The sequence below is a fragment of the Pseudorasbora parva genome, chromosome 19 (genome assembly GCF_024679245.1).
Source record: "Pseudorasbora parva isolate DD20220531a chromosome 19, ASM2467924v1, whole genome shotgun sequence".
NCBI lineage: Eukaryota > Metazoa > Chordata > Actinopteri > Cypriniformes > Gobionidae > Pseudorasbora > Pseudorasbora parva.
Genome location: NC_090190.1, coordinates 24,498,613 through 24,521,844, shown reverse-complemented (window position 1 = coordinate 24,521,844; position 23,232 = coordinate 24,498,613). Strand labels below are relative to the sequence as shown.

At 38.1% G+C, this 23,232-nt stretch overlaps 1 protein-coding gene across 2 annotated transcripts in view; it reads right to left on the bottom strand.

Moving 5' to 3' along the window:
* Window positions 1–955: 955 nt before the first annotated feature.
* Window positions 956–23,232, bottom strand: part of ube2e1 (ubiquitin-conjugating enzyme E2E 1) — a 33,296-nt gene continuing 11,019 nt past the window's right edge. For both annotated transcript variants that reach the window (XM_067425222.1, XM_067425223.1), the window contains exons 4-6: window positions 10,435–10,567; window positions 4,105–4,252; window positions 956–1,449 (exon numbers count right to left, since the gene is read on the bottom strand). In XM_067425222.1, coding sequence (XP_067281323.1) covers window positions 1,352–1,449; window positions 4,105–4,252; window positions 10,435–10,567 — 379 coding nt within the window. In that variant the 3' untranslated portion in view covers window positions 956–1,351. The remainder of the gene's footprint in view (window positions 1,450–4,104; window positions 4,253–10,434; window positions 10,568–23,232) is intronic.

The window sequence follows — 23,232 nt, the reverse complement described above, 5'->3', positions numbered from 1 at the left end:
GAAGCGCATTTGTGAGGTCAGGCACTGACGTTGGATGAGAAGGCCTGGCTCCCAGTCTCCATTCGAATTCATCCTAAAAGTGTTCTATCAGGTTTAGGTCAGACCTCCCCGCAGGCCAGTCAAGTTCTTCCACACCAAACTGGACCTTGCTTTGTGCACTGGTGCGCAGTCATGTTGGAACAGGAAGGAGCCATCCCCAAACCCCCTGCACCAAACTTTACACGTGGTACAGTGCAATCATCAATTGCCACACAGAGAAGCGTGACTTGTCACTCCAGAGAACACTTCTCCACTGCTCTAGAGTCCAGTGGCGGCATGCTTTACACCACTGCATCCTACTTGGTGATGAAAGGCTTGGATGCTGCTGCTTGTCCGTGGAAACTCATTCCATGAAGCTCTTTACACACTGCTCTTGAGCTAATCTGAAAGCCACACAAAGTTTGGAGGTCTAGCTATTGACTCTGCAGAAAGTTGTCAAGTTCTGCACTGTGCTCCTCAGCATGTGCTGACCCCGCTCTGTGATATATTGTGGCCTACCACTTCGTGGCTGTTGTTCCTAATTATTTGCTTACCTAATTGATGATGTCACTAACAGTTCACTGTGGAAATTTAGCAGTGAGGAAATTTATGACTTATTGCACAAGTGGCAACCTATTATGGGACCATGCTTGAATTCACTGAATTCGCTGAGCAACCCAATCGTTCACAAATGTTTGTAGAATCAGTCTGCTTGCCTAGGTGCTTGATTTTATACACCTGTGGCCATGGAAGTGATTGAATTCATAGATTTGGAGGGGTGTCCCAATACTTCTGGCAATATAGTGTGTATATAACATCTTCAGAGATGTTCCTCAGGTTGTGAAATTCCCCATACCAGAACACGAACGAACACACACACACACACACACACACACACACACACACACTTGTTATTGCCATGAAAGATACTGTACAATTTTTTACATCAACTTCAACTTTAATATAGGTGGGGAAATACATACATGGAACAATCTTGCTATAGGCTCATGCTGACTTCATTTGACAATAATGATGGCGCTCCAAAAAAGATCAATTTACAACAAGGCGGCAAAGAAAACACACATTAAGATCCATTTTTGTCAAATCATGATGCTACTTGAGCCAAGGGAAACAAACACAACAAAAACATTATGCAGGGAAAGACAAAAAAAAATTTAAATGGGAATTTAAATTCCATCATAAAATCCACCCTGTATCTCTACCCTATGGGACCCAACCACCCCACCCCACCCCACCCCCTATTTCCTCATATAGTTCCTCCCCCATCCCACCCACAGATGTCTGACAGGCAGTGCTCTGCAGTCAGAGGAAATTATGTGGCGTAGCGTTTGGTCCACTGTTTGGCTATCCTGTCGTGCTCTGGTCTGTTGGTTGTGTACTGCGTGGCGATACTTCCTACCAGAGGATCAGCTGTAGAAAAACAGTCAGATGTTTCTTCAGATTAAACACAATCATTAACTTAGTTCAAAATCTAGTGAACTGCCTTACTAGCTACAGAACTGAAGTGATTTGAAACACTCATCACTGTAGTGGTCAAAAGTGATGTCTGGAGGGGATTTGTTGACCCTACATGTTCAATTAAACCATCAAACTGAGAAGGGAAAAACAAGTATATATAACTGTTCTTTCCTCATATTTAAAATATATATATTTAAGATTTTAAATATGAGGGAAGAACAAAACACTAAACTTAATTTACTTAGTAAATAAAATCTATATCTTTATTTTTTTGTCAGATAAATTAAGCAATTTCTTTTAATCAAAAAACAAAAAGCTCACAGGAAAAAGTACTGACTACAAAAACCATGACAAATATATTCAATATTTAGTTGATTTTTCTGTTTTTGCATGTGCTCATAATTTCTTTGTATGACAGCATGGCCAAAAAATTATGTCCGCACAAACTGGCAAATTGGCATGTTTTCACAAATAAAACAATTGCTTAAATTAGGACTGTCAATCAATTAAAATATTTAATGGCGATTAATCGCATGATTGTCATAGTTAACTCGTGATTAATCGCAATTTAATTGCACATTTTTATACGTTGTAAATGTATATTAAATTAAGTTTGAATTAAGTTTTTAATACCCTAATCAACATGGGTATATGGACAAATATGCATGCGGACCTGTGAGCGCACCAGTACCACACCATACCTGGAGTAGGTCCATATTCTTCGAGTAGGAATATAGTGTGGCCCCTTTAAGAGATGTGTGTTCCCTATTGCACTGCTGGTATTTTGTGTGTGCGTGCCTAACTGTGCCGCAATTCATGCGAACGGTCTGAGAAACAAAGACTTGGTAGCGCTCTTGTTCAGAAAAGTAACCTGTGCATTAGTTTTAGATGACTGTAATGTATTTAGTTCAATAAAACACATGTACTGTAAGTGGTGATGGTATTAATGATTTACCTCGGACATGAGCGAGAGTGAGCTTGCAGTGCATCACGCTCTGGCTGCAGAGAATGTGCTTAGTGAAAAAACGCACTTTTCTTTTGACCTGGTGTCTAATAAAGGTTAAACAGAAAATATGCTAGCTTATAGGCACTAACTGCACTTTTGGTTTAGAATAGTAATATTAATGTTAACCATTTTCTTTCCCTAGTAATGTTTGCTGCTGCATCCTTTATGTCTATGGCTGATCTCAATTTCTCCAACTACGGGCTACACCACGGATCAAACAGAAAATGCGTGCTGCATTAATCGTGTGTTAATAAATTGTGCCGTTTAAATTAATTTGCGTTAACACATTAACTTTGACAGCCCTAGCTTAAATACTTGAATAAAGGGTGAAAATGTCAATTTTCCTAGGCCGGACACCGCTTTTGGCCACTGCTGTATGTAGCCCATGTTATATTTAAGTTTTTACGCATATGCCCTATAGGGAATGTAAATTTCATCACCAGTACAATACAGACACAGCCAAATGATTATGAATGCATTGTCTAACCACAACCAAATATGATACACATAAATTACAAACACATAGAATTCTTTGAGTGAATATCAATCTTAAATAGACAGAATTTTTAAGCAACACTTTGCTTTTACAGTGAATGAAATGTATCGTATTTTCCATCTATTCATCTGAAACGAGCTGTGTTTTTTATTCCAAAGTGACTTTTAAATAAAACAATTACTGTCAAGGTGCAAAAGCGCACGCATTTGATGAAACTTATCAGTGTAAGGTTTTTTGGTCTTTTGAACCGCTGCAACTTATTTTCCAGAAACTATGGTAAATTAATGCATTTGTTTATTCAAACTATATAAATTGTCAGATTTTATGACAATTGTTTTACTGGGAAATTCTGATTTTTTTTTCAAGTAAATTTCTTTTCTATTTATTTAAAGGGACAATTCACCCAAAAATGTAATTTATCCCATGATTTACATTTACGCCATGACTTTCTTCTTTCAGACAAACACAATTAGAGTTATCTTAAAATATATCTTTATAACGGCAGTGAAGGGTAAATGTGATTTTGAAGGTCAAAAAAGTCCATCTATTCATTGTAAAAGTACTCCACACAGGGTTAATAAAGACCTTCTGAAGTGAAGTGATGAATTTTTGTAAGAAAAATATCCATATTTAAATCTTTATAGCCTAAAATAACTAGCTTCTGGCAGATGGCAAGTCGACTTAAAAGAGTCGCGCTAAAAGAGTAACCTGTGACCTGACGCATAAACAAACGAGGAAGTGCAGAGGAAAGAGCAAAACAAAACACAAGTCACAGTTATCGGCCACAAAAAAAAACAAAACAAAAAAAAAAACGTGTGTTTGGAGCAAAAACCATTAAAAAAAATGTATTTACTTTTTACTCATAAGGTAAAGGTGAAATGCACTGAAAGCTCAGACATGAGATGAACTGAAAACGTATGTACGCAGTTTTATACATGAGCATTAAGCAACTGCATATATGCTCACACCTGTAACTGCCTCTGCTGTAGTCTAGGTCAAACAGGTGGAGCTCCAACATACTGACAAAAACACTGGAGCTTCAGTCCATGACCAGCAAAATAGCTCTTTCCGAGTTAGAAGACTTTCATATGCTTGTGTATCTTACCAGGGTTACAGTCTGTGAGTAGAGAGCAGATGGACAGCAGAACTTTGGAGATGGTGAGTGCTGGGCTCCAGTTGTCCTTCAGGATGTCCAGACAGATCACACCCTGACTGTTAATGTTGCAGTGGTAGATTCTCGTGCGAAACGTCACCTGAGAGATCAGAACAGGACAAGATTAATTAAGAAACCACCATTATAAGTGACTTCACATAATGAAATTACTTTCAAATGTGAGGGACTGAATATTTCAGATCTGATCAAATATCTTGATTCGAGAATGAAAGATGTATTTTGGAATGACATGAGGATACTAAGAGATACTAAGATAGTGTTTGCAGTGAAATTTACAGTGTTTGGACAATGTCTTTCCCACATCCATGATGGTTACGGTGTGGATGCCCCAAGGAGGCTCAACAGGGATTGTTGCGTGCAAAGAGTGAAGCACGGGGGTGGATCAGTGATGGTTTGGGCTGCAATATCATGGCATTCCCTACTGTGCTTGATGGTTACACCAGTGAAAATATCTGCCATTCACAAGACAAAGAAATCCTAGAAATCCCATACTAATAAACTATCGTGTTTTTGTCCAACCCCTGTAAATTAGTCCCCATTAACTTTGTTTATTGACAAACTGATAGCTCATTAATCCTAATCCAGCAGCCATATCACCCTGTAACTAGGCCTGTCATGATAACAAATTTAGCTGGACGATAATTTGGCCAAGAAATTATTGCGATAAACGATAATATTGTCGTTCTGAGACCATTTTCATCTAAAATAATGATAATGGCATAAAAATGCAGGTACACCTTTTCAAAGATCAATAAACTTTCATTTCTAAAAAAGAATTTAACACTAAAAATGGAAAACATTTTAAATAACCACAATAAATGAACAAAACAACCAAAAACAATAGAAGCATGGACTCTCAGTCTTTTTAAAAAATGCATTTAAATAAGCACCAAAAACATTTAATAAAATGAATGAAAACGGCATGGATGATTGCGTTTTAGGAGCATATTAGGGGCGGCACGGTTCACAAAACCCACGGTTCGGCTCGTATCAAGGTTTTAGGGTCACGGTTTTCCGTTCGGTACGGTTCTTGTTTTGTTTTGTTTTTTTTTAATCCAGAAATGTACTTCAGCATATGATACATTATCCACAATTTAGGATACAGTATTAAAAAAAAAAGTTATATCATAGCCCAAACTGAACTTGACCATTTCTGAGGAAAGTGATATTTTGATACAGCGAGAGAGAAAACATTGATGACATGCTTTCATTTATTTGGCAAAAAAAGGAGAATGTGTATTGCTATCTCTACAGGAACTAATGTGCCTTTTTAGCACACAAAGATTGAACTGAAGAATTAACTTGCATTTATCAAACTTCAGTGTAGCTTTAAGCCTCATCCACGACGCGTCCGCTCGAGCGCGTGCGGCAAAAATGACGTTGACGCGGAGTGCGCGAGACCCCATTTCACTTGGCGTTGTGCACGTCAAATTTCGTAACTTTGTGTGTGGCTCCGCAACCGAAGAGCCATGAGTTCCAGACGAATCTGCTGCCCGAGAATGACATCCCATCATGCCGCACCCGGTCTGCGCGTCGAGTATAAACATCTCCCCAAACGGACGAGGTGCGCGCAGTCAACGAGAGAGACGAGGAAAACAAAAAAGCATGCAAATGGCAATTATCACGGCCGGAAAGATTATCGAGCTCATTTTTTTTTATTGTGCGATTAATTGATTTATTGACTATTGCAACAGGCCTACCTGTAACCTAAGACTGGTTTCCTGCTGAAGCTAAGCAGGGCTGAGCCTGGACAGTACCTGGATGGGACACCAACTGGGTAAACTAATTTTTGTAATGCCCCAGTATAGTGATGGAAACACTGTACTGTCAACAAGCACTGTCCTTCAGATGAAACGCTTAAAGATTTTTAATGACCATGTCAATAAAAATCCCAGGATGTCCTTTCGGGAAAAAAGTATGGGTGTAACCCCGGCATCCTAGCCAAAATCCTTGCCCATTGGCTTCTGTCCATCATGGCCTCCTAATCATCCCCATATCCTGATTTGCTCCTCTCCACTATAAGCTGGTGTGTGGTGGGAGTTCTGGTGCAATATGGCTGCAGTAACATCATCCAGGTGGATGCTGCACATTGGTGGTGGTTGAGGAGATTCCCCTTTCTATATGGAAAGCGCTTTGAGTGCCTAGAAAAGCGCTATACAGGGAGTGCAGAATTATTAGGCAAATGAGTATTTTGACCACATCATCCTCGTTATGCATGTTGTCGTACTCCAAGCTGTATAGGCTGGAAAGCCTACTACCAATTAAGCATATTAGGTGATGTGCATCTCTGTAATGAGAAGGGGTGTGGTCTAATGACATCAACGCTCTATATCAGGTGTGCATAATTATTAGGCAACTTCCTTTCCTTTGGCAAAATGGGTAAAAAGAAGGACTTTACAGGCTCAGAAAAGTCAAAAATAGTGAGATATATTGCAGAGGGATGCAGCAGTCTTAAAATAGCCAAGCTTCTGAAGCGTGATCATCAAACAATCAAGTGTTTCATTCAAAATAGTCAACAGGGTCACAAGAAGCGTGTGGAAAAACCAAGGCGCAAAATAACTGCCTGTGAACTGAGAAAAGTCAAGCGTGCAGCTGCCAAGATGCCACTTGCCACCAGTTTGGCCATATTTCAGAGCTGCAACATCACTGGAGTGCCCAAAAGCACAAGGTGTGCAATACTCAGACACATGGCCAAGGTAAGAAAGGCAGAAAGTCGACCACCACTGAACAAGACACACAAGCTGAAACGTCAAGACTGGGCCAAGAAATATCTCAAGACTGATTTTTCTAAGGTTTTATGGACTGATGAAATGAGAGTGAGTCTTGATGGGCCAGATGGATGGGCCCGTGGCTGGATTGGTAAAGGGCAGAGAGCTCCAGTCCGACTCAGACGCCAGCAAGGTGGAGGTGGAGTACTGGTTTGGGCTGGTATCATCAAAGATGAGCTTGTGGAGCCTTTTCGGGTTGAGGATGGAGTCAAGCTCAACTCCCAGTCCTACTGCCAGTTTCTGGAAGACACCTTCTTCAAGCAGTGTTACAGGGAGAAGTCTGCATCCTTCAAGAAAAACATGATTTTCATGCAGGACAATGCTCCATCACACGCGTCCAAGTACTCCACAGCGTGGCTGGCAAGAAAGGGTATAAAAGAAGAAAATCTAATGATATGGCCTCCTTGTTCACCTGATCTGAACCCCATTGAGAACCTGTGGTCCATCATCAAATGTGCGATTTACAAGGAGGGAAAACAGTACACTAGGGGTGGGCGATATCTCGATATTTAAAATATATCGAGATATTTTTTCAGCTCGATATGGATTTGGACATATCGTATATATCGATATATTGTTTGTATTTAATTCTGATTCCGTCACTTTGCTGTTTGCCTTCTCTGTGCTGTGCTCGCTCCCGCTCGCGCGCCTCCCGCCTCTTGCTTTTGTTCCCCCTCCCCTCGCGTGTTGTCTCATTGAACACGGCTGCTTCCACAACCAGGTGAGGATTAGTTATCATGTTGTCAAGCGCGCACGTTGTTCAGGACTCAGTTTAGAGACCATGTTTTCCTTCTAACACAACTGCTTGCTAAAATTCATAAAGAAATATTAATGTTCATCATAGTTCATATCGCAAGTTTCACCCACAGTCAGGTGATTGACACTACTGGTGCGAGACGCGGTCGCAATCATGCCAGTTTATGATCTGTGTCTAACTGATCGCATGGTTTTCGGTTAAAATGTCAAAATGGTCGCATATCATTTGAAAACATTTAAAAAGTATTGCAATATCATTACTATTATTATTTTGTCAGTTTTATCACGGGATTATGATGAATAGGTCTATTCATGTTTTAACCAAGAGGGAAAAACGCGACATCCCGAGTGTCCTGAGACACGCGGTGCTCTTCTGTAAGTTGTACTGTATCATATTATCATATAGCCTACCTTCTGACATTCATATTTCGTTCTGTAACTGGAAAAGAAGTGAAATTCAGCTCGTGTGTAGCCTGCATGGTCTGCATGATGAGTTTGAATTTTGTCAAACTCATGACAAACATCAATGTTTGAATTTTGATACAAATTTAACAGGAAATGGTGTTATGACAAAATCAGTTTATTTATATCTCAGTCATGCCCCCATCTTTCTGCAAAATGCTTACTGTTTACTTTAACTGTAAAAAAGGGAGTCTTTGATTCATCTTTTGAAAGCATGAAATAAATGAAAAGAAGGCAATATTATTTATTTTCTTTTACAGTTAAATTATTATTATTTATGTAATCAGGGAGTTTTTTTTTTTAATGTCGCAAAAGCACTTGACTACCTCTTTGTACTTCAATTAAAAAAAAAAAGTTTGTGGTATTTGGTATATTTGTTTTTGCTGTAGTTTTTAGGGGGTTATTTTTCCTGTAAAGATATCGAGATATATATCGTATATCGAGATATAGCAAAATATATCGAGATATATTTTTTGCTCCATATCGCCCAGCCCTACAGTACACTTCTCTGAACAGTGTCTGGGAGGCTGTGGTTGCTGCTGCACGCAATGTTGATGGTCAACAGATCAAAACACTGACAGAATCCATGGACAAATTGGTCAATGGCTATATTGGTCACTGATTTGTTTTTGTTTGGTTTTTGAATGTCAGAAATGTATATTTGTTAATGTTGAGATGTTATATTGGTTTCACTGGTAAAAATAAATAATTGAAATGGGTATAAATTTGTTTTTTGTTAAGTTGCCTAATAATTATGCACAGTAAGTCACCTGCACACACAGATATCCCTCTAAAATAGCTAAAACTAAAAACTAAAACTTCCAAAAATATTCAGCTTTGATATTAATGAGTTTTTTGTGTTCATCGAGAACATGGTTGTTGGTCAATAATAAAATTAATCCTCAAAAATACAACTTGCCTAATAATTCTGCACTCCCAGTATACATGTAACAAATGAATAAACCAGAGGCTTTTCTTATCATAAAAAAGTCTGCACACCCCACTTTTTTCCTCTTTACAGGCCCAGTTATAACAGGGCACGTCTTATGTCTGTCATGGACAGGCGCTCTATTATATTATCTATTTCACAATTAGCCTAGAAATCTAGATGCACCCTAGCGGCAGCAAATCTAATCTGCCACGAGTGTCGTCTAGCAACTCACAATACACTTCTGAGCTGTAAAAGCCAAACTCCGGTCGGGCCAATCACATCGTGTATAGAGTCGGTGGCCGGGGCTTAACATAATGACAGCCGAGTTGCACTTGTGCGTTACTAGTAAACACAGAAACAGCTTTGACCGCAACTCTGGAAGACTTGGAGTTAAGCTTTCCTCTGAGAAAAGAACAACACTGAAATCGTTCTTAAAAAGGGAAGATGTGTTCAGAGTTTTGCCGACCGGATACGGTGAAAGTTTAATCTGTCAACTAGCTCTGCTTCACCTTCGTTGCTCTGGTTGGTTGTAGCGCTATCCTATTGTGTACAGAGGGAGTTTGAAAGACAACCGTTTATCCCGCCCCTCGGATTGAGCCCTGTCAATGGTGAGTTTCCAGACCAAACATCTTGATGTGGTTCTGGCTTGTCAGGCTATTTCACAATATTACAAACATTAAAATCAGATGAACACTAAAAAGCCTAATTGAAAGTAACTAAAAGAAGTGTTTTAACACCATTCTTGCAAGTTATTTTTTGTTGAATATGGCTGTCAGTCCTGTTTTAACTGCTTAATATGGTTCTGTTCACACACAGTTTAGCATTAAATGATTATGTTGAATGTGTTAATTGTCAGTTTATGTGTTGTCTGTCACATCAATATATGGCATGTGGCATGTGCCTCAGGTTATTCTTTGCTGCCAAACACTAATATAAGTTCTTTCAGGTCATAAAATGTCAGAAAACAGAAGTATGATGCTGTTAGAAAGTCAAAAAATCCTCCTTAGTGTGTTATGAAGAAAATAATACAGAGAAAAAAAATGGACCCAGTGACAATTTCATAATGGGACTGTCCAGGAATGTCAAACTTTTTTGTAACAGTGTTTATAAGGCTGTAACTTGATAAATGTAATGCATTGTTGCCAAATAAAACGTATTAATTTATTTTGAAAAATATTACTGACCCCAAACCTTTAAACTTAAGTTTACATTAAGGGAATATGTTTGTCCAATTCAAACACTAACTGTGTGAACAAAGTCATTATGTTGTCAGTCATACACAGTATGTCCATAATTAACATTGATTAAATTGATTGTAATGAGGAGATGGAAGAAGGCTCTGACCTTGGGTGGTTTGAAGGGGTAGTCTGGTGTGAAAGCGATGTCCAGGAAGAAAACTCCTCCCTCATACACTGAACCTGGAGGACCCAGGATAGTGGACCTCCACTCATAAATGTTGTCTCCTTTGGGGCCGGCACTGAGAACAGAAGCAGAAAGATTAATTTACTCAGAACAATAACACACAAGGGGTTTTATTGCTGTAGAGAAGCAGCTTTGTTTAGAATAGTGCATACAATCATTTCATCCCCATACAAGCTGATTTCTGTCAATGTGCGAGAAGAATGACAAAGTGAGGCAAATGGAAAAACTGTGTGTGCTACAAACCAGTGGGTTTATAATTAAGGCAATATATTAAAATAATATGGTAAGAAATACCAGTTTGCAATATCAAGCAGCATAATGAACTGTTTAGAACAGCTAAAAATAATTCAGGTGACACGAGAATCCAGACACAGGAATTTACAAATATTCTTGCCTGCAACTATGTGAAAAATAAGGTGGATTTTTTTTTTTTTTACAATCAAATTGGCGATGTCAATTTACACAAATTCCCATGATCAATCGTCGTTTAATTAATTGTTAGCCTTAATTCTTGCAAATGCTGCTCAAAACACCATGTTCCTCACCAAAACAATGAGAAGGGTTTTTAGTCTAAATAAAGGGCTAGTAGTATTGTACAACGAGTACAATATAACTAAATCCTTTATTAATAAATCAAATATAACCTCTAATACATAGTGTCACCAACACCCACACATTCTGAATAGCAAATCTGAGGCGGTGCGCTCTTCCTGGAACAACGCGCTGAACATGGCAACTAGACCCAGTGAATTCACAACCATTTATTAAAAGTGTTCACATTACAGTTTCTCAATTGCTAAAATACTAAACTAAAAATTACTAAAATACTAATATTGTCTGAACCAAATGGTCGGTTGCCTGAACAAACTAATTGAATCAATCATTCTTTTGGCCTGTTTAGACACAACTTGCCAACACATTTTCATTGTGATGCACCCGTGCTGCATAAAGGTGAGCATAGGTGACACAAAAGAAACACAATTACAGCATAGATGTCATCACTTGAACACAACTCAAAATTGATCACACTTGTGGCTAATGATGTGAGGGAACATGGACAGTAAGCCAGTTCAGAGAGCACTGGTTTGCGAGGCCCTACAATGGATAGAAATCTGAGAGGAAGAGTACTGTACACAAGTGGCAAACGTGTAAGATTTCTGTTTTGTCTTTTTGTACAAGTTCTAAATGCACAGGTTTTTTTGTTTTGTTTTGCAACATGTATTTAGCCTGTACTTAGACTCCTATGCCCACAAGAAGGGCGCAAGCGAGCGCAACAAGCAAACAAATCAAGCATTGCACCTTTTATTGAAATGCAATTCACTTTTTAAAGTTAATTAACTTTTCAAACAATTGTTATTAAATAAAATATAATTTCATTAATGAGCATGTCAGAAAAATTAGGTAACAAAAGGGCATACAACTACAAATTAAATTTCATGATTTTTGAACTGAGAGGATTTTCGTCTGCATCGTCGTCATCATCTCTTTCTCCATCATCTCATGCTCCAAAGCCCTGATTGCCGACGTCTGCACTGCTCTGACTGACTGAATACGCCATCTAACAGGTTGCTCATTTTTTCTCCGACTCCGAGTCCGTCATTTATGATGATAACTAACAATATAAAAAAAATGTGCAGTTTGATGTAATATGATAAGCGATCTTTAGATTTAAATTAATCATTGCGATTTATTGCAATGCCTTTTACTGTGCTGTGCTGAGGCACATTCCCGTAAAGGTGATAATTCCGCGAATAACTGCAGTTGTAGATTTCGAACAGACGTGAGGAAAAACTACAGACTGCAGTTTTAAATAATCATTATTACCAAATTGACCAAAATGTGTCACTTTGCTCAGCATTATGTGTGAACATAATGGCCCTCATTTATCAATCTTGCGTAGAAACGGGTGTATATGTTGGCGTAAGATTATGCTTACACTCCTCTCACCGCCTGATTTATGAAGCTGTGCGCACCTCTGCAATCCAGGTGTACGCAATACCTGCCCTTGATAAATGCGGCGGCTGAAAACGATCGTCATTAGAATAACACGCCCCTATATATTCAAGTCTCCGCCTCCCCCACGCCCTCATTTTACGCCATGGACACACGGAAGACGGCAAAGAAGCGAAACTTCTCCGACGTGGAGATCGGGCACGCTCAATCATCTCACTAGTCCACTAGTCAGGGCACTGATTAGGACATAAGTCAATGGGCTGACACCCTGATCAGTGCCCTGACTACTGAACTAGTGAGATGATTGAGACGCGCGCCATCGAGACCATCACCAGGGAAGTGAAAAAAAAAAAAACGAAATTGTTTTATTTGAGAGTTTAAAGAGTGGGAATAAAGGCACCTACAAAAACAAAATATGGACCCAAATAACGAGTACTGTTAATAGTGTGGAGGTTGAGAAGCGCACTTCAGCAGTTTAAATAGCTGTTCGATGATAAATTACCATCACTGCATTATTTTACAGCACGTTTTGAAACAATTAGCATTTAATTTCGTATCACGGCACATGTATTGGGGTGCACGACAGTGATGATGATGTGATGTGGAGTACTACCATTCATTCACATTAATAATTACACGACAATTAGTATGATTCTTATTCTTGTTCTTATTATTCTTATTCTTAACGACGCTTGTTATTTAGAAGAAGAATGTCGTTATTATTGTATTATTATTATAAATTTTAATATTATTTAAAAGAAGAAGGTCATTTTTATTATTTTGTCACTCTGAATTATTTTAGTCTCAGTCCGTGCGCAGCTGCTGGGCCAGGCGCGGGCCTGAAACGTCAGATAAAGCGCACAGGCTCGCGACTAGAGGAATACATATGCCTACAAATCAAACGCTTTGGTAAAGTCACACAAATTAAACATTGACGTTCATGTTGCACAAAAATAAACACTGAATGTTGTTGGTGTGGTTTTTAACAGTGGGTCATATAGCATATCTTTTCAGTGCGTTTTGGTGTTAGGAATTGCTTTTCTGCGCATTTCCCCACTAACTCAAACGTGCGTACACCACCTCCTGAGCTGGCGTAGGATTTGAGCGTGCCGTACGCCAACGTCCATATTGATAAATCTCAAAGTCACCGTGGGTTTGGGTGTACGCAAGGTGTACGCTGGAAATTTGGTGTACGCACTTTTGATAAATGAGGGCCAATGTGATTACAATCTTTTCCATAACCTAGCAGCCCTACATTAATATGGTGTTCATCTGCATTGGAGGAATGCAGGTGATTTTTTGGTTCCTTTACAAAGGCAGTATTTGATGTAAACGTATGAAGGCAATATATTTGTTTACAGAAATGAAGGAATTCCTTTACAAGCCATGCCAAGTAGTGTGGTTTCAGATCAGAGCTGCTACATAATATAGAATAGATGTGCTTATATCAAAGACAATCAAGCACAGAACCAGAGTAAACTCCACTGACCAATTTATGTTCACCAGAAAGTGAATATTAACACAGGTGCAAGACGACAAGCAGAAAGGCTATTTTTAAAGGTTAAATTACAGATCTGAAACTTCATATGAGGAACTTCATTTACAGCCTGTATAAAAGTTGTCCAAACATATCGGCCCCTCTGTGTTTTCAGACCAGTGCAAATAATCTGACCTAAATATATATCCTAAAAATAATCTGCAAGGCAAATTTAGGCTGAAGTTTATCCAGCAACAAAACTGGCCTCTGGGTGACGGTCCTTGGCAGTAAAGATTTGTGCAAACCCTTCCTGTGTCAATGCCGGAGCGTAACACCCATGAGATGAGAGGATCAAACCTCCCCTGTGTCATTTCCACTTGGATTTATGCTTCATAACAGAACCATCTCAACAGCTGAATACAACAGCACACAAGAGACACTGTCTGTACACTAAACACACACAGTGTTTGGATGTGTCAGGGGTTCATCACACTGCTGCTACTGCCATTCAGTTCAGTAACACAGGGATCTTTTCTGCATGAGAAACACAGTTCACAATACACATACAGAGTCAATTCAGAAGAGATGAAGCTATTTGTCTTTAGAATTCAATCTCACTTCTGCTCGTAATAGTAAAAGCAAAAAGCGCAATTGTGAGGGAGAAAAAAAATCATGAATTACAATACCACTACCATTCAAAAGTTGATTAAAAAAATAAAAAATGTGGTTTATTTAAAGGGTTAGTGCTAGGGGTGGGAATCTCTAGGCACCTCACGATTCGATTACGATTCAGAGGGCTGCGATGCGATTTTGAAACGATTATCGATGCATCTTTTTTCTATACGGTTTTCTTTTTTTCTCACATGGTACTTTTAAAGCAAAGTATTTGTAATGACCCATAGTTCATTTATTTCCAATATATTTACATTTGCCAGAATATGTCCCAACATTGCAAATAACCAACAACAAGTGTCTGTAACAGAATACTTATAGTACATTAATTAGACTTCAGCATTCAGAATCACGAACATAAAGTAACAACCAAAACCCAGCTATGTGCAATCAGCAATATAATCCTTCAGACAAAGAAACATTTATTAATATTTTACTGTACCACAATCACAGCTTTTATACAATTGTTTTAATTATGTACCAGCAGTAGATCACTGAATAAATGATCTGTACAGAAGTACAGTGTGATTTGTATATTACTCCAAAAGTGTCGGGCTCTTTATGAACGACCTTCCCCTCTGTGCACATGTACCAAGTATACACGCGAGTTATGTGAATATGTGATATGTTTTCGCTGTATACCACATCCAAAAACAGCTTTTATTAAATTACCATCTAAATTAACATCTGCAGACAATACGGTCGCAAATCCTTGACCATAAAATTTGTGGTCCTCTGGTTGGCGGCAATACAACAGAGCATCAGATACGTGTAATGCGGTTTCTCATGTTTGTAGTGTTTCAAAAATATTTTAGTTTAGTTTGACACAACATCCATATAGTGTGGCTCTTGTCCAGGTCATCTACCTCTTCAACTTCATAGAAGCCGAAGCTCTTCCATACACAAGCTTTTTAATGCAGAGGGAGCCAGTGAGATTTCTTGCTCAGCCATCATGCGTCTGTCTCTTATTTCCGGCGCTGCACTTCCCACGCTTTAGAGTTGAGCCTTTGGCATTCCGTCAACATCAACATTTAGAAAATCGATTCAGAATCATCCACGTCTGCATCGTGATGCATCTAAGAATCAAAATTTTCCCCCACTCCTAGTTAGTACTACCAAAAATGTCAAAAGTCTGTCATTAATTACTCACCCTCATGTCGTTCCAAACCCATAAGACTTTTGGTCATCTTTGGAACACAAGAGAAGATATTTTTTGATCAAATTCAAGAGCTCTCTGACCCTTCCAATTAGTGACCCTAGCGGAGTCCGTGTCAATTAGTGTCTCCTCTGAACTTGCCTCACCGGCACATCATCCTCAATAAACCACTCTCTAGCGTGACAACTCCGATTTTTCGGATATTCATATTCTTGTGTAGTCGACGCGCCATCCCCAATAAATCTCTTGCGGGATACCCAGAAATTTAGAATATTCCGATCTAATATGATTTCTGACCTATGAGGATGCCAGAATAATAATCATATATGGTTTGATAATAGGCCAGAGGAGAACTGAGCCTGGTTTCTCCCAAAGTTTATTTTTCTCCATCATGCCCTGATGGATTTTTGGTTCCTTGCCACTATTGCCTTCGGCTTGCCTTGCTCAATGATCGAAGTTATTAAACTACATATACAAATAAAATTAATTAATTAGGTCTAATTTAATTATATAAACCATAATACTGATGTGCCAACATTGCCACTATATGACAAATTAATATAAGCTGATAACAGCTTTTTTCTTCAGAACAACGGTACAGCCAAATTCATGTTTTTTTGCAATATTGTCCTGTTTAACACTGTGAAGCTGCTTTGAAACAATCGTCATTGTAAAAGCGCTGTATAAATAAAGTTGATTGATTCCATAGACAGCTATTTAATTAACACTTTCAAGGCCTAGAAAGGTAGTAAAAACAGTTAAAATAGCCCATGTGACTCCAGTGGTTCAACCTTCATTTTATCACAACAAACAAAAATAATGACTTTATTCAACAATTTCTTCACGTCTGTGTCAGTCTCATACGCAGTTTACGTTGGCCACATGAACAGCTTTGGCTAATTATAAGCCGGCGTTCTGGCGTAGCTCTGATGTAACTCGGAAGCCCTGGACTGTATTTACTATGTCATGTCATATAACTGTTGACGTAGTAAATACAGTCCAGCGCTTCAGAGTTACTGTGCAGCGCACTGACACAGACGTGAAGAAATTGTTGAATTAAATCTTTTTTTTTAAAGATTTTGCGCAACATTCTTTTCCCGTGATTGCGTGGCATAAAATTAAGGTTGAACCACTGAGTCACATGCCTTGAAAGTGTTAATTAAATAACTGTCTATGGAGGGCTCAAAAAGCTCTCAGATTTCATCAAAAATAACTTAATATGTGTTCTGAAGATGAACAAAGTTCTTAACGTTTTAGAACAACACGAGGGTGAGAAAATGACAGAATTTTAATTTTTGGGTGGACGAACCTGTTTAACATTCCATTCAAAGAATCCTGAAAAAAAAATTAATCACAGTTTCTACATCCATTTTCATCAGTGATAATAATAAGAAATGTGAGTACCAAATGAGCATATTAGAATCCCTTCTGAAGGATCATGTGATCTGTTTGAATGATTAAATGTTTGAATAGTTGTGTATAATTTAGTGTTATATTGACCATCAACCACCTTTATCTGCGATATGAGTACAAACACATTGTTTGATCACTATTATTCATTTTTATTACAAATGAATTTATTTAATGTTGGTGTCATATTGAATTGCTTCATCACATATTTAAAGCAAACAAGCAAAAGCGTGTTAAATTACCTGTTGTGAATCCACAAGTTTGTTTTAGACTGCATGCTGTGCAAATATATTTGTGCTCATATTAACACGTTACAGCATTCACAGTGTTTGTATGAGTAGTGTGAATCTGTGTAATAGGAGTGTAGGTGCAATCAGAGTTTTGCACCAAGCCTATTTTTGCTCTTAATACACAACACACTGAACAATAATGTTAAAATGCACTTTAAAAATATTTATCAATATGGTTTGAAAAAAGGGTGCAGATAAAGACACAGCCTCATGCCCCACTGCTGTATCAAACACCCAAGCAGTCACATTCATTTAAGCAATAATACAGCACTTACTAAAATTATGGACACAGGCCATTTCATTATATTTTTGCGTTTCCAATCATTTCACACTCAACTGCAAACACATACGAAGAAAAAGCATTCATCTCTTCACTGAATGCCTCGCAGCTATACAAAAGAGCAGCATAACTTTACGCAAATGTTACAGAGAATCACTTCACAAATCTGTCAGATACTACCGTACTGAGACCTGAAAAAATCATTTTAACTTCAGGGCCTTATATCTGCTTCAAGTGACATTAAACTACATTAAAGAGAGCAGCCGCATTACATCTAAAGACACTGAGGAATTGTAATAGCTCAAAGTTTGTGTGGCATAACAAGCACAAACCCCTGAGCTCAACAGCCCTCAAACGGGTTCTGTTTGTCCTACAACAATCTCCAAGCTGACATCATCTATATACACACAGAGACTTGTCTGACAACACCAAAGGTCACAGGATCCTCTGGAGACTTTACAATGTCTACTTTTGCCTTGAGACTACACACACTCACGTGTTTCAATATGGAGGTTCAACCAACTCTTAAGTTTAAACTTGAATTCGGAGTTGACTTACTCTGAGATGGGAAAGTCTGAGTTTTAGGGTTCAGAAAAGCTGAATTGAGTTAATTAAAATCAACTCCAAGTAGACTCACTCTGGCTGAATCCAAAATCGGACCCATACCCATTATTTGAGGGGACAGCCATTTTCAGTGTTGTCCGAAACCACCGTTATTGAGAGCACTCATTCAACCCCACATTGCACTGCAGTGTACAGCCAATGCACACACAACGGCTAGCTGAATTCACTCACTTGTTTTCATTCACTCCTTTAAGTGAACTACACTCATCTAATGGATTATTAGGAACACCTGTTACATTTCTCATTAATGCAATCAACATCATCTAATCGGCCAATCACATGGCAGTTGCTTCAATGCATTTAGGGGTGTGGTCTTGGTCACGACAATCTCCTGAACTCCAAACTGAATATCAGAATGAGAAAGAAAGGTGATTTAAGCTATTTTGAGCATGGCATGGTTGTTGGTGCCAGACAGGCCGGTCTGAGTATTTCAAAATCTTACTGCGATTTTAAAGCACAACCATTTCTAGGGTTTACAAAGAATGGTGTGAAAAGAAAAAACATCCAGTATGCGGCAGTCCTGTGGGCAAAAATGCCTTGTTGATGCTAGAGGTCAGAGGAGAATGGGCCAACTGATTCAAGCTGAAAGAAGAGCAACTTTGACTGAAATAATCACTTTTTAAAAATTAGGTATGCGGCATTTGTGAAACCCCAACACACACAACCTTGAGGCAGATGGGCTACAAGAGCAGAAGACCCCACCAGTTACCACTCATCTCCACTACAAATAGGAAAAAGAGGCTACAATTTTAGGAGAGGCTTATTACAATAAACTTCTATTCTATTCTATTCTATTCTATTCTATTCTATTCTATTCTATTCTATTCTATTCTATTCTATTCTAATTTGCACAAGCTCACCAAAATTGGGCAGTTGAAGACCTCCTGGTCTGATTAGTCAGATGATACTTAGTCAGAGACTTTCAGATGATAGTGTCAAGATTTGGTGTAAACAGAATAAGAACATGAATCCATCATGCCTTATTACCACTGTACAGGCTGGTTTTGGTGATGTAATGGTGTGGGGGATGTTTTCTTGGCACACTTAAGGCCCTTTAGTGCCAATTGTGCATTGTTTAAATGCCACGGCCTACCTGAGCATTGTTTCTGACCATGTCCATCCCTTTATGAGCACTATGTACCCATCCTCTGATGGCTAATTCCAGCAGGATAATGCACCATGTCACAAAGCTCAAATCATTTCAAATTGGTTTCTTGAACATGGCAATGAGTTGACTGTACTAAAATGGCCCCCACAGTCACCAGAATTCAACCCAATAGAGCATCTTTGGGATGGGGTGGAACGGAAGCTTTGTGCCCTGGATGTGCATCCCACAAATCTCCATCAACTGCAAGATGCTATCCTATCAATATGGACTAACATTTCTAAAGAATGCATTCAGCACCTTGTTAAATCAATGCCATGTAGAATTAAGGCAGTTCTGAAGGCGAAATGGGGTCAAACACAGTATTAGTATGGTGTTCCTAATAATCCTTTAGGTGAGTGTATATTAGTGGATTAACATATAGGGAATAAATAGTGAATGAGGGTTTAGGGGGCGATTTCGGATTCAGCCTCCGAGTTAAGCACGTGCACCACGACTATAAAAAACCATAATCAATGGAGCTCCGAAATTATGAGTCACCATTGCAAGAGCACATGACAAAAAGACATCTGCATTCTTAGAGGTCAATATGTAAATTAAAATTTTAATTAGTTTAAGTTTAATTTTCATGGTATCCCACAGGCAAAAAGAAAGGGGGAAAAAAATGTGTGTGGCAGCAGATAAAAAAATGTAAACCTATAAAATCAGATACTGCTTTAAGCATGTACCTGAAAATAAAAGGTTCATGGGTATAGCTTTCTTGACTTAAAATTATATTTATTTAATGTCAAATGTTTTTAGCATCCATTTCAATGTGTAACAGCTTTTCCGTCGCAGTCTAATGCTCTTCTCACAATTAAATGTTCTCTTATCCCACCTGTTACATTTATTAATTAGGGTAATGAAATTAACATTTGACATCTCAGGCCATCCAACAGCAAGAAGGCAGAGGCGCGCAAATCACCAGCACCACTGACAAATGACAAGGAGATGGAGGAAGAATATTAATATTAAAGGTTTTGTAGGAAATAAAGAGGACCATAAAATTGTGAATAATTTGCATTCATTTAACAGCTATATTTTGGACTACCCATCCATCTGACATTCTTCCATTGCATACAATAGGCCAATCAGTTTTCAGAAAGTTTAAAGATGGGAATATTCGTGTCATCAATGCATCCAACCATTGGAAATCCTAAAGGAAATTCTAATTATTAGGTTACTTCTAGGTGTAACAAGTGAATGTCAGGATCCTGTATAAAAGGACATGCCACTTTTGTCCTCTTGATGATGGAAATATTTGCTGTGAATGAATGTACCTGCGCTGCAAATAATGCTTTTCTGACATATTCTGACAAGTCTTGTTGTTTCCAGTCAAATTAGCTAAAGTTTCTTCAATCAAGATGCATTTTCTACATAAGATAAATGACAATGATTATGATAGTAACATAAATGCATTAGGATTATTTTTCTTACCCCACTGGCTTGTTTTAAGTAAAATGTCAAATCTGCTTACTTTAGATTTAATTTATAATTTTTCAGATATTTGTACTTGAAATAACGCAGTAATTGTAAAAAATACTTAGTAAAAAAGCATTTGTGTAGTGTGAATGAACACATTTTTACCTAACCTCCTTTCTGAAACAGGCCACTGATGTCTTAGCAAAACAAACAAAAAAAATCAATACTGAAATAACACAAATAGAGAAAGAATGTAACACTTCCTGCTAAGTCAAACACTATCATTACAGCTCATACTAGGTATCCCATAGAAACAAAATTCCTAAAAATATGCCATTAATTTAACCTATGTTTGTGCTGATGATTCAGCTTAGTGTTTGAGAAATGGAGATATTACTTAGGTTGTGTGACATCACTCTCCACCCTATGTCGTCCAAATAATTTGAAATGGGCACCGTTTATAGTAAGGTATAGTATAAGTTATAGTATAGGTTAGTTCACCTAAAATTGTAATTTCTGTCGTATTTACCCCCTTCAAGTCGCTCCAAACCCGTAAAACCTTCATTCATCTTCGGAACACAAATTAAGATAATTTTGATGAAATCCAAGAGCTCTCCGACCCTTTCCATAGACAGCTATTACTAATATAATTAACATTTTCAGTGCCCAGAAAGGGAAAAACACTTTTAACATTTGTTAAAATCGCCCATGTTACTATAGGGGTAAGATAAATCATGGCAAGTAAATCATCAAAATTTTCATTTTGGGGTGAACAAGACTTGTATGTGAAACCAGGGAAATGTTATTGTAGCAACATTTACCTGCCCCAGAAATCACAATCTCCAAACAAGCCTATTGGATTTCTCACCCATTTTTTAAAAATCTTTTTGAAATCTGTCGCATCTGTCACACGTGCAATCACTAGACAAGTGTCATCATTGGCTAAAAAGGTAAGTTGGCTATGATCTGAACCCCTTTGTTGCAGACTAAAAACATGAAAGAGTAACAGATGTAGCACGTGTTTGGCTTTAGCAAACACTGCTAATAAATCAAGATAAGAGAGAAGAAAGTCACAGAGGGAACTGGAATAGCAGGAGAAGAGATGTGACTCTTACGCCTACCTATAAAAGAGTGAGTAAGTAAATGCAGCTAATAAGTATGGACATAAGAGAACAAAAGAGCCGAAGTGTAAACAGATGCTAAAGATGATGAGTCGTTTAAAAGCCGAGGTGTGTCAGCTGTGCAGTTCTGAGTCAGGTACAATTACCTTCAGATACAGTCACAAAGGACGGCTTTACACGAGCAATACTGGAACACTGTGGAGTTAGACATGAACCTAAAAAAGGCAGCATTTGCCGACATCTATAATCAATGTTCTAACTAAACAACATGCGACTTCCTCTGAATGACACTGATCAATAACCATACGTAAGATCAGGGAGGTTTAACCACAATCTTAAAATAGAGAAAAACCACAAAAGGAAACATTTCAAAAAACAGACAAACAATCCACCCAGAAATGATCTATGACTCAAAAGGTTTTCCATAGAGAATCTTTCTAACCGTGGAAATGTTAAAAATTAGTTGTTCATTGTTGATTTAGATACTTCTGCATCTGATGGGGAACATACATTATGGAAGAAGGTTTACGTATACAATAAATATACACATTTTAGATGTTGAGTAAAAATTGGAACTATTTGCCTATCTGGACCAGCAAAAAATCTTTAGTGTTGAGCCTTTAATATCCCCCATGAAAAAACAATGTGTCTCAGTACTGCTTAAGACCATGACACACCAAGCTGACGTCAAAGAACTAGCAGCGATTGAACACATCAAAAGGATTACAGGTGACCGCCAATTAGCATGTGCGTTCTGCACCTGTGTGTAAGGACTAGGAATGCAACAATACAGTTCAATACATGGTACAATACATACTTTGGTTTTTAACTACGGTTTGCCGTTTGGTTCGGTTTTTTGCTATTCTATTCTTAGGCGACAGGAACAGAAAGAGGTTAAGGAGAAAATGTTTCATTGGAATACTCTTTCTTTATTTTACTTAAAAAAAACCTTACTTAAACGTAAAACTTTACTTTAAAAAACCCTTGTTGATAAATCATGCTAACCCTAACCCTACACTGTATTGATATAGATCAATATTCCTAGTGTATTGTATGATATAAAAGAAATATATATAAATATTTACAGTAGTAGCTCAGACATGTACAGTATCATTTACGTATGAAATTTAATAAATAAATGTAGACTAAAATTAAAATACAGTCTTCAATA